The 12,919-nt window shown below is 42.3% G+C and overlaps 1 protein-coding gene across 1 annotated transcript in view; it reads right to left on the reverse strand.

The window, feature by feature from the left end:
* Positions 1-7,716, reverse strand: part of OSTN (osteocrin) — a 35,848-nt gene extending 28,132 nt beyond the window's left edge. Inside the window, exon 1 of the mRNA XM_066193844.1 lies at positions 7,670-7,716. Within this exon, the coding sequence (XP_066049941.1) occupies positions 7,670-7,672 (3 nt within the window). The 5' untranslated portion in view covers positions 7,673-7,716. The remainder of the gene's footprint in view (positions 1-7,669) is intronic.
* Positions 7,717-12,919: the final 5,203 nt, after the last annotated feature.

Here is a 12,919-nt window from a genome sequence, read left to right on the forward strand (position 1 = left end):
ATGAGGGAGGCATGTGGCTTAACTGAAAAAAAAAAAATGAAGCAGAAAACCCTCACAGATGCAGGAGATGTTGTCCAGACAGTTAAGCTACCCTGGCTGAGTCTGCCAGGAGCACAGCCCTTAACACCCATGCAAAAACCTCCTGCACTGCAGCTTAACCCTGACACTTCTTTCCCTGTCACTGGTCCCAAACTGCTCACTTTGCTGGCTCCTGCTTACTTGAACTGGGGGAAAGCTTAACCAGCTTTTTTAACCAGCTGAAATTACCTTAAAAACGTATTTGGGGCTGTTCAGGAGGGGAACCCTGAGTGCCCCTGTGAGTGACTCCAGAGCAAACCCCTGTCTGGCTGAGAAGGACCACTGCCAGGGGAAGCTTGGGGCAGGAACACTGAGGAGATCCTGCTGGACAAGGGTGAGGAATACACAAGCACAGGGTGAAGAATAAACTAGCAAAATAAGTATAAAGTTTCTTGTATCTCACAGTATTATTTTGGTGTTGTAGCTCCTCTGTCCTCGGTAGCATTTACTTTGGTGTAACTGAAATGAAAACGTGGCTCAGGAGGATTGAAGGACTCTGAGACCAGCTGAAAACAGAAAAAACGCTACTTCACTCCACCGGCAGAAAACAGAGAAAACACTACTTTACTCCACCAGCTTAAGCAGCTTTCCATGGGGCACGTATCCTGAAAGGGGAAACAAATCACTGCAGAGATTTTCGCAGTGACGTTAAATCAACTGAACTTCGCAACAGCTGAGATTTTGGGCAATAGACTTGGCTGGAGCTGAGCCAGCCTGTGTTAGGCTGGGATCCTGCCCTCTAAGCTCCTGAACAGAATGTAGACCCACCTGTGCTGAGTGTGACAGGGAAGATGCCGAGGGGACAGGGGCTGAAATCAAGCCAATAACTCCAAACAGAAAACAGATTTGGGCGCAGCTGCAAAAGGAAGGATACACAAAGGAGAGCATTTAACCATCAGCCCTCTTTGGACAAGAGCACCTGGACTAGAGAGGTGAGCTGAGCTCTCACAACTCCTCTGGGAACAAACATCTGCATTTAATGTACACACTTTGCTCACATTTGAGAACATTAATTCAGCACAACGAAAACAAGAAAAGTCCCCAGCTGTGTGCTGATGAAACCAGGCCCTTTGGCTACTTCAGGGAGTTTACTAGGTGTGTATGAATAAACATGGAAGACTTCACTGCTGCAGTTTAACAGAGTGCTAGAATCCCTTCTGAAATCTTTATGAGGTGAAAATTAGCAAGCAACCTCTGCAAAACCAACTGACATTTTTCAATTTATGAGGCTTCCCATGTCACAATGTCTATTATTTTACACAAAGATTTTAGTTTAAAAACTGCCCCTCTGAGCTATGCTGAGATGAGAAGGCTGCTGAGATCCTGGGCTGACATCCCAGGAACCTCAGTGAAGTGCCTGGTACTCACAGACAAATTTTCTAATAAGGCGGTGCACATTTCCAAAATGTCGCTGCACAAGAGGCCATTGGGGAAGTTATTTTAAGGCAGTGGTTCAGGAAGGCACTTCTTCTGCCTGTTTCTGAATTGACAGACATGCCTGCCTTGAACTTGCTTAAGATCCTGCTCTGAAGAGAGACTTTAATGGCAAAGACAGCTCCAGGATCACTTACTGGAAGAGATTTTTATCACTTGATTTTCTTCTCTTTGTACTGGTGTCAATTAGAAAAACAAAAATTTCTGAAATTCAAGGAGTTAGCCCTGGATAAAAGCAGACTGAAGCCTAAACTGAGCCATATAAAGCAGCTTCTGCCTTACAGCAGTGGTATTTTCCATGGATAATCTGCACCAGAATAGATGGAAACAACCATTTTCTGTCTCCCTTTCCAACATCATGTCCTCAGGGACAGCTCTGAGGCAGTTCTATTAAAAGTGCAGCCAGCCAGGTTTTGGGGTATCACAATCAGAGTTTACAGTGCCAGGCAGTGATCTGAAAGGCATGTCCAAAGAATCTCTTCTGATCCCCACTTCAAAGCTCTGAAGGGCACATACCTTCATCCCACCATCCCTTATATCCTCTCTCTGGGAGTCTGACTAATTTCCTTGGTTTTGTCTTTCTCTCTCCCCCTTAACATTTTTAAAGTTAGACTAAATTATTATGAAGTTGCTTCTATGGGGGATTGATTTCCTTTTCCTTTCTAGAACTGTGCAAAGTCCTTCAACTACTGGTGGTAAGTCTTTCACAAAGATGCTCATGAAGATCAAAATATTTATGTTCCCTGAGTGCAAGGTAGAAAATCCAGGGAGCCTTGAGGTACCAGCTGTTGTTCCTTAAGACGCATTAGAAATAATTTTATTTCTTTTTTTCTCCATTAGTCAGTATTTCATCATTCCTTCCTCACTGCTCAACTTCTTTAAGAACATCTCATGATGGACTTTGTCACAGACTAAGGGTGTTGCAAACAAATCAGAGCAGCTCAGCCTCCTTTGATTATTATTCTCCCCCACAGAAAAGGCCAATCCTTTTCATTTGTGAAAGAAAGTGCTTTAAAATGTGCTCTGGTGCCTTTGTCATCTGTTTAAATGTGAACTTTTAATGGCCCTCTTCTATGGAAAACAAGTAAACAGACAAATCGGAAACAGTGAAAGCACAGCATTGACATATTCTCCTACCCGTGGAAATGACTACAGGGGATGTACTCCAGAGAACGAGGAGCAGTGTCCCACCTACACCCAAATACTGCATGTGCAGAGTCACAACCGGTGTGGAAAGGATATGGCAGCAGAGGAGCAGAACTCATTCAGGATCTCCCTCACACTGCCCATGCCTTGCCACCAGACACATTTCTTAGATGATTTAAATTCTACCTTTTTTATACAAAAAAATGAACTTCCAGTCTCCCCTTATCTCTGTTTCCACTGCATTTCAGTTGAACTTTAGTTTGTTATATTCCCACAAGAAATTTAATGGAGGAGTCTGGAGAGTGGACAGCAAAAAATAATACATTGGAAGGCAAAATATAAGCAGCAGGGACAATGTAAAGGGGGACACTAGAACAATTTTAATTCCTTTTCTACTAACTACTAAAATCTCCTGCTCCTATTGTTATTTCTTTTCTTCCATGCTGGGGAAAAACTATCATGTGAAGAAGGAGTAATGCCTACTGGCACACTTCAAAATTCCCTCTTACTGGCAGGCTAAGACTGAAAATTTCCTGTGAAAGCTACTCAGAGGTGACAGCTGCCCTGCTCAGAACTTCTGAGAATCCCATCTCTTAAGAAGATATTCACTTCCTTTAGAGTTGGAGAGGTTAAACTGACTCAGCAGAGCCTGGAACAAATTTCACAAAGGATTGGAAAACAGGAGGCCTGGGAGCCCCCAGTTTGATTGCAGGGGCAGAGGGAGATTCACCTAGTGCCAGGTGATGGGTTTGTAACCTTACAATTCCTTCTCCCCCATTCAGGTATTCCTCTATCTGCCTGACAATCCTACATAAGGAAGCCAAGTGCCACAGAAGCCACTAGGACACTTTCATGAAGAACTGTCTGGAAAAGGGAATTTCTGATCTGTGGGAAGTTCCAACATTCTGAAATTTGCTTTTCTTCCGCATATAAACCAGAGGCCAAAATTCCACAATGGTCTGTGTGGAATGGATCTGGAGAGGAACAGGGGGAAGGAATGGAGAAGATTAAGAAACTTTCTTTTGAAGGAAAAAAAAAAAAAATCCTGTTGATACTCTTTTGGTGAACTTTGCCACTTTTTAACTTCCAAAGGGACCCAAGGAGACCCCAGAGAAGATCCTCAAAGTCTGCAGCTTGCAGGAAACCTGTGAGAGATCCATGAAAAGCAAACAAACAACTGATGATCAGGCAGAAGCCCCTGATAAAGAAGTTATTTTCAATTTGGTTATACATTTCAAACAATTCACATAAATTCAGTATTTGCAGACAGCTATACAACTCCTCAAAAAGTCCAGCAAAGGATTTAGGTATGGTTTTCAATTTCAAAATATGTCCCTCCACTGAAAAGATTCACTCAAGCATGTACAGTTGAAGGTTCATTTAACATTTTCCTGGACTAGTTCCTATTCATTCTCAACAGGAACATTATTTTTACATTTGATAGAGCACCCTACTGATTTCTAAGCAAGTTTTACTCTCATTCAGTCAGCTCTGGGTCTGCTATTTAATTTTTTAACCAAAATCTATTTGCCTTTGGCATCTCAAGTCATCCCTTTAAAGTAACATAAATAAAAGGTACTTATCATTCACTGAAACAGAACATCTGCAGTTTTGCTTAATCATTGCTGTCAAGAATCTTTCACATGACTCATGAATTTACATTTCCTTTTACATGGCTCATGAAATTTTGGGATGCTCATGGGCATAGCAATATGCATAGTCCTGACTCCCACCTTCCTCTTTTTTATCATATGAAGTGGCTAAAGCTGCTCAAAAACAAACAAAAAAAACTCTTGGCATTTTTAACTTGGAAAAACAAGCCTCGTGCAATGATCTAGAAAAGACAGACAATAGTTAGAAGACAGTTTGCTACCAATAATTAGGGATTCCAAAGTATGAAGGAATGATTGTGGAAAATTTTAGGTGAAGGTGACAAGATGGTTTGTCTGGCCCAGAACATGGACAGATGACATTGAGTGTCAATAAATGTGAAGTGATACACACAGGAAGAAACAATCCTAAATACTTCTACTTTGTCTGCATAGCAAAGGTCTTTGAGCTGACTGTTCCTGATCCAAAATGAGGACCAAGAGGGGGTTTGGCAGAGGCTGGCTCTCAAAATGATTGGTTCCAATGTAACAGCTTGGGATCTTGAATTGAAAATGACAGGAAATATGCTTAAAAACCAGAAAGGACCTCTTTCCAACCAGAGTGAATTTTAACAGTGGAACTCCTCACCAAATTACGTTCTAGACGCCAAAAGCTTACACAGATTCAAAAACAAAGTCACCAAAGGAAAATCCCTCAAGGACTATTAAGCACAAAATATTGTGTCTGTTTCTAAAATCCCTAAGCCACAAATGGTTGGAGACTGGGAGAATATTGGAAGGAAGTGTCAGATATGCCTGCAGGATTGGCCACTGTCAGAGTGAGGACTCTGAGCAAGTCAGACGCCTGGGCTGACCTGGTATGACTGTTCTTGCACTTTTATATTACATTTTCCTGTTGCCCTGTTCTCAGAAAAACCTAAAAAAATAAATCACTGAAGTGATCTTTTACATTCACACACACCATACTTTGTTCAATAGACAGAGTTGGCATGGAAAGTTTCAACACAAAGACTTAAATTTTAGTAAATTCATAGACAACCAAAGAAAGGGAAGTTCAATAAGAGACAGAGCTATTAGCTCTACCTTTAATTAAAAAAACTATCATTTGGAGTTCAAATGGATAGCACATATCAACAACTCAGGGTAATGCACAATACAGCATTTATATAACTGCTCACGAAGTGAGCTGAAGAAATTCGGAGAAAATTTTAAAATTTAAAGAAACTCAAATGTACCAACACACGAAAATACATATATATTATGCATCCAGACGTAGTGTGGTGACATTTGCAATGTTTCCCACAGTCTAAAAGACTGTGCTGGTTTTAGATGTATCCTTTGCAGTAAAAATACAGAATCCTAGTAAACTTAATAATATTCCTCAGTTTGGCTGGAATTTCTTGTGTGCACATATACATGCAACATCTTCGTTTGAGAGGCCAATATCAATTAAATTTAACTGCTTCCCCTGTGGACTTAAATCATGGCTGGATGCTAAATTAATGTATTGCTATACATAGTCAGTTTATAAGTCATTCTTCTTCAGCAGTTGCACATTTTCCATGGAGTTTAGAATAGAAGCTGCCGTTGTTCTCTAGCAAAACCTCTACCATGAAAACACCAGAAGAAAGTCATTACATTTAGCAGGCACCTCCCCTGTTTAATGGTGTATAAATGTCTTGGTGCCAGTCCTGTGCTTGGCATACAGGGAAAGGTTAAATACATTAAACATCTGCAGCCCAACTAAACTCCAGTGAAATGCTATAGGACATGTGATAACCACAGAGAAGCACAGGAGAAATGGAAACACTAATGATGGAAGGGCACTGTTTAGGATAATTTCTAGTCATAGAAGGATGCTTTATAAGTAAGTGCAGGGAAAATGATGCTGTAAATATTTCCTAATGGAGAGACCTAATAGGCTGTGGAATAATCACCCAAGGGACAGGAAGGAAGTCCTTTTGACTGAGTCATTTCTTTCTGGACTGGGTGAAGCGGGGAAAAATGTGCTGGCAGACAGAAAGACTACCAGCTCTACTGCTCTGAAGCCTAAGACATTTCTGCTCTCAACAGTAGCATTTTTATTCAGAACAAAACCAACCTCATAAAAACTTTTAAAATTGTTCATGAAGAGATGAGTGACCACCGTAATCTCTCCCTTCTCTTTCTCAAATTTAATTCATTTACATACATTTATGGCTCCTTCTTAAACTGCATTTCCAGAAGAGAGGTTTCCAGGGCTGCAGTCATGTATTGCCTTTGTCCATCTGATGCTGCGTGGCAAGAACAGATGCAGCTTTATCAGGAACTTGCCCTGATCAGGCTCTGGCCAAGCGTGACTAGTTTAATGTGACAGATTATAGAATGAGAGTGAGACGGGAGAAACAACAAGTGCCAGGGAGAGATTAGATTCTCCACACATTTCTGCATTTATTGACCTTTTCTTCTTTGATATACCATTAGTTACCCAGATTTACAGCTGGAGATGGCAGCTGAACTGTCAGGTGCACTGCTTAGGTCATTGATGATGTTATGAACTCCACTGGAAACTGATTTCATTAAACAAAGCTATGTGTCTTGGCATTTGATATTCCAAATATCTAACTGACATTTTTAATTGCCCTTCATACAATTCCTTTGCAATTAGTGAGGTCTTTTTAATAACTTTTTAGGGACTTAAAAAATTTAAAAATTGCATGTGGGGTACCAACAGCGGGTATACAGCATCCCTCCCTGATGAACAGTCAGTATATGTGCGCAGTCTGGCATCACTCTATATAAATCTGTAGACCAATCTGCAGAGAAACAATATTTTATACTAAAGTTTCTTGAAGGTTCACTTGGACGGCTTTCTTTCAGCACCCTCTACATCAAGTATTCTGTCATAAATTGGACTTGAGTTGCAATTTACTCCTGAATAAAATACCACCTCTGGGACTTAATCCAGAAAGAAAGTAAAGAACCTAACTACTGCTGGCCAGCAGAAAGAGTTCAACATGCAGGACACCAGTCTGAAATGATGCAATAGTCTACAATAGTGCAAGCAGGATTTCCTAACCTTTAGACTCACATTATCAAAGGAAAAATCTATACTTTGTCTAAAACACATGCAGGTCTGTATCTTTATTCTGAGATCTGGACCCAGACTGGTACTGTGCATTCACTTTACTCATTGCTGTCATGGTTTAACACACTCAGGAACAAAGCACCACAGTCACTCACTCCCTGACCCCAGGGGGGGGTAAATTCCAAGGGTAAAAGCAAAACAAAATTATGAGCTAAGATCAATTTCATAATTGAAATGGGATAACAATAATAAATTTTAATAAAAAGGAAATGGACAAAATGAGAGAAATAACCCTCAGGAAGGACAAGTAAGACAAATGTAAACAATTGCTTACCATCAACAGACAGATGCCCAGCCAGTCCCTGAGCAGCCTTGCCTGACCCTGACTTCTCTCCTGCTTCTTGCTGAGCATGATGTCAGATGGTCTGGAATATCCCTTGGGTCACTTGGGGTCACCTGTCCCACTGGGTCCCCTCCCAGCTTTCTGTGCACCCCCAGACCCATCACTGCTGGGGTGAGGTGAGACAGAAAAGGCCTTGGCTCTGAGCAAGTGCTGCTCAGCAATAGGGTTCTAAGACATCCCTGGAATTTTCAGAACTTCCTATCACAGGTCCCAAAACACAGCCCCACCCCAGCTGCTGCAAAGAAACTGAACATTACTTTAGTCAAAACCAGCTCAATTACATCAATTAGTTCCAGCGATACACAAAATCCCCACCATTGGATCTGGGTAAGAATTTGATCACAGCTCAGCTGTAGCATGTTGGAGCCATCCACACATTCATCATGTTAGAACATCTACAGCACATCTCCTAAGAAACCCCTCTTGCCCCTCCTCAAACCTGGAAATGCTTTACAAAGGCAAGCATTTGGAGGAAAAGGGATCCTCTGCACCAGCCCACTTGCCCCTGGAAGGGATGCTTGGTAGGTGTTTTTTAGACTTTAGCTAGAAGTGTGCAAGTGTCATTTGCCATTTCAAAGAGTTAAATGCAAGACCAGCCAATAGCTCTGCACTCAGGCCTGTTTAATCTCCGCATCTGTGCAATGTGGCTGACGTGTTTCAGCACCATGAGGAGAGCTGAGTCTGAGCTCTGGGACTCCTGCTGCTGATGACAGTTCCATGCAGCTCATTTTCCTCACGCCACATGACCTGGCTGGCTTTGGCACATCCTGTATAACTGCTGCTGAGTGAAGAGGAAACATTTGCCTTGAGCCTGAGCGCTAAACGCCTCCTCTGTGGTTAGGAGAGATGTAGCTTTCTCCACGGTGGGGTGGTGATTAGACTGAACCGTTACCTCCATTTTCCACCTTTGCGGCAGTAATTGCTTTCCCTTGTGCCCCTCGCTGGACAAACCAGCCGAGGAAATACTCTGGGAACAGCGGGGACTTTTGAACACTGTGTAACCTGAGCACACTGGCTTTTGGAAAAGGGGCTGGCTCAGCAGATGTGAGTGAGGGATGTTTGCTATTCCACCCTTAGGCGAGAAATTAATGGCTCCAACTGTGTCCCTTCTTTGCCATGTATTCATCAGGCAAACCCTAACCCGTGGCCACTGTGTGGGGTCAACACCCGACTCTGGGCTGGTTGGTGCCCTAGTATTTCACACCCATGCTTCTGTGCTTCACAGGAATATTCCTTGCAAGGCAGAACAGGTCCCTCTGCCTCTACTAAGGGTCAAGGACTTGGATGGACAGCATAAATTTTATTTCTTGTGCAGAAAGCTGGAGGTGACAAGCCAATTTTGCTTGCAGAAGAGCAAGATGCCAATGAGAAGCTAAGCCACCCACTGTGGTCCCAAAAAGGCCACAGCCTTACCATGTCAAAAGATCGCAAAACTGAGGAGAGTTTGTATTTCTGGTACTGAACAGCCACAGAGACATCTTTTTTCTTTGCTTCTTTTTTCAGGGTGCCCTTAACATGTTTCCTCACATGTGGATTTCATAGGACATATTCTTAGAGATGTCACTTATATAAATCTATAATTAAAAAAAAACCAAACAAACAAACAAAAAACCCCAAAAAACCTGAGGGCTAAGCCAGGAATCACACTCACTCTCCCAGTTTCTCTCCAGACTCACACCAAAAAAAGGCTGATGCACAAAGCAGCCTGCACCGCTCCATACACTCACTCTGGGGAACTGCATGGATGAGGCTGGTGTGAATCCTCTTTTCCTTGGTGGAGTCAAGCCTCATTTCCTGGATCAGAAGCTGTCTTCTGGTTGTGCAACTGTACCATGAGGTCTTGTCTGACTAGTAGGGTTCTGGGACAATACAACAATTGAAGTACAGCAATAAATATATGCTAAATATATACAATTATGTATAAAATAAATAAAAAAAATAAAAAGGGGTGGGAGCTAATCATCTTGTAAGGCTTCCTATACCTTATTGCTTGGTCATTTATCCTGAACTGATGAAATAGATATTCCTAACTGAGACATTAGGATAATACTAAATGCAGTACCATGGCCACTTTCATCATATGCAGAAAGGAACAAATCCACCAACTTAGAAGAGGGCTGAAAACCAGGTTCAACAGCTATTTCTAAAGAAGTCAGAGATATTTTCAGGACTGCCGTCATTCCTATCAGTATTTTCTGATGTTCATATTTCAGTGCTCCCAGCAGCTTTAGCCAGGGAACAGGGTTGCATTGAACAATGTCTGCACACACCTCTCAAAGCAAGATAGTCCCTGGACATGAACCTTATTCTCTTGACAAAGCATTTATTGAAGCTAAGTGCTTCCTCACTTCACCTGCCAAAAGAGACAAATTAGCACACCAACCATCACAAAGTCAGGAAGACTACAAGAAAAAAGGTTTAAATATATACACAATAGCATAGGCCCGGAAAGGAAGAAATTTCACAAGAGAGAAAACTCATACAGCAGATACAGGATCTAAAAGAACAGATTTGTCACATAAATGCAGTGTGTTCCAAAAGACCCCCAGTTTAATACTTTAGAAAAAAGCAATATCCTCTCTCGCCTCACTGGTACTCCCAGAGGAATTTTGGAAAGCATTCTAGTAAGACATGCTTTGGCTGATTATATCATTGGTTTTCTGGGATTTGATTTGATGTTTTCATTCTTTTTTTCTTTTTGGTTTCTTCTTGTTTTGACTTGTGAGAATGAACACTTGTCTCAAAAACAGGAACTTGGTTACTGAGGAATCTGTTTATTTCAGGACATTTTTCCTAACTTGGTATCAGTTGGAACCACACACTGCTCTTAGTATTTTAGGGGTCTAATTTTAGGCCCTGGTTTTTGAGATGTTGGCCCGAGGCCCCACTTAGTCTCTACACAGAAAAAGTGTATTGGAAGATTTTCTTTTTATGTCTGGTGCAGATCCAAAGATCTGAAGACATATGGATTTCTTTCCACTGAGCTCCATAGCTCCGGGTCTGGCCTCCTGCTTGTGATACCGGTTAGTCTGAGCATCTGTGAAGGGCCTGAAATGGATGTGTGTATCCACCTCACTTCAGGCACTTGCTGAGTGAAGAGCTCCCTCTGATAGCTACAGTAAATCCAGTGTCCATGGCGGCACAAAAAGGCAGAATTTCTTCATGAAAAGGGTTGTTAAACATTGGAATGGGCTGCCCAGGGAGGCAGTGGAGTCACCATTCCTGGAGGTGTTCAAGAAATGACTGGACATGGCACTTAGTGCTGTGGTTTATTTGACACGGTGGTGTTTGAGCCAAGGCTGGACTCCATGGTCTCAGATGTCTGTTCCAGCCTAAATGATTCTGTAAAGGCAATTCCATTGCCATCAGGAGCCAGCACCTTCACAATGCAAAGAGTGAACACAACAAAAAGAAAAGGGAAGAGCCTGATTCTAACCTTCTGACAGACTTGTCATGAAATCCATGCCAGTTCTCTCAGCATCCTGATTTAGCTCATACCATCTCTGGTACAAGTGTAGTGAGAAATCTCCAAGGTTGAGCTTTGCAGGAAAGGCTCCGCTCTTTGACAAGAACAAAACTTTCCCATAATAAGCAGACATCATCTTGGCTATCAATGCCAAATCTTAATCTCAGGGAAAAAGATAAAACGGCTGACTTCTCGTCCAAAACCCCTCCCCTGTGTCTCCAAGGCACTGATATTCTGCTGGAACTTCTCTACTGCTTCTCCCTCAATGCTGTGTCTCCAGCTGCACAGCAGCATAGGTCAGCCCCTGGGCATGGCAGTGCTGTCTCCTCTCTCCACACCCACCCAACACACCCCAAGACTGAATTCAGGTCTTTGGGGGCAGGTCAGGCGTTCCTCAGGGCTCTCCCCGTGTATGAGCAGCACTCACTGCACAGGTGTGGGCTTGGTTGGTATTTGCCACACGAAAGCTGAGAGCTGCTAGAAAGCAGAATTGTCTCCTCACTCAGGGGCTTGCACATGACAAAAGTGGGTTTGCACTAAGGCAGAAAGAAAAGGCACCTTTGGAGTGCGACTGTGTTTAAAACTACTTCAACTGCTGCTATTTTCCTTTTTGTCACAACCATCATGTTTCATGTTTCCTCTGTCAGGTGGATCACATGCCTTATCTACTTTTTTCACCCCCAAATGAGAGGCATGCGGACTGCTGATAGCTAACAAGTGCTGGGAGGCAAAACACTGAAGGACTTTCTTGTAACCAGAGGAAAAGAGATGGTAGAGAGGATTATTTGCACAGAACTCAGCCTGGGTTTTCAAACCAGCATTTATAGGTTTGGAAAGAGCCAAGAACAAAAACTTTAAAATAGTTATTAGGGGTTTTATGGAAACTGGATGAATGGATGGTTTAAATGGAAAGCCAAATAAATATATATATATAAAAAGATAATCTAAACCTGGCAGGAGATCTGAGGATCATGAATAATGAAGCTAAAAAAAAAAAAGGAAAATGATGCTTTTGAAGTGTGACACAAAGCCTCTGGAGTCCAGAAAAACACTGCTTCTGTCTCAGCAGTAGAGATGCTGTGCTTGAATCGAGGAACAACAATTAATAAATTACTGCCTTATTAACTTAAACTCTGCTGTCCTGTGCATTGCACTCTAACCACAGCAATACACTCAGATAAACCATGCACCAAGCACAAAGATGGCATCTGAGAGAGAAACTGAAATCAGCCAACAATAACACCAAGTTATACCACTGAGTGGCTTCCTCCACTCTGCTTTCTCTAGGAAGCCATGGATGTGGATTTCAGTCCTCAGATGGTCACAGTGGTGTCTGTGCTGACCACAGCCCTGCAGTGGTGACCTCGTCTCACTTGGAGCTGTGGCTGCAGAGCCTCTACAGCTGGACACCTCTCAAAACCAACCTACAATTTGTGGGGGAAATGGAAAGCTCCCTGCTCTCATCCTTTTCTAGAAAATCAGACACTTACTCCAAGTAGCGACTGCAGTTTCTTTGTATCTGAACATCTGCAGTATAAACAATGCCATGGACTTTTTGTAGACACAACTGTAGGCAATAACAAATTCATGGCAGAGGTGATCATGGTTATGATGCAAACAGGTTTTATGCCAACCAAATTGCACCTTCTGTGGAGTTTCAAAAGCCTTTTACAAACCAGTAGTAGACGTAAAGTGAGTTTTGCTACTCTAATTAA

This window comes from Chamaea fasciata, unplaced genomic scaffold (assembly GCF_029207755.1).
Source record: "Chamaea fasciata isolate MVZ Bird 193981 ecotype frontalis unplaced genomic scaffold, bChaFas1.0.hap1 SCAF_11, whole genome shotgun sequence".
Classification (NCBI taxonomy): Eukaryota; Metazoa; Chordata; class Aves; order Passeriformes; family Sylviidae; genus Chamaea; species Chamaea fasciata.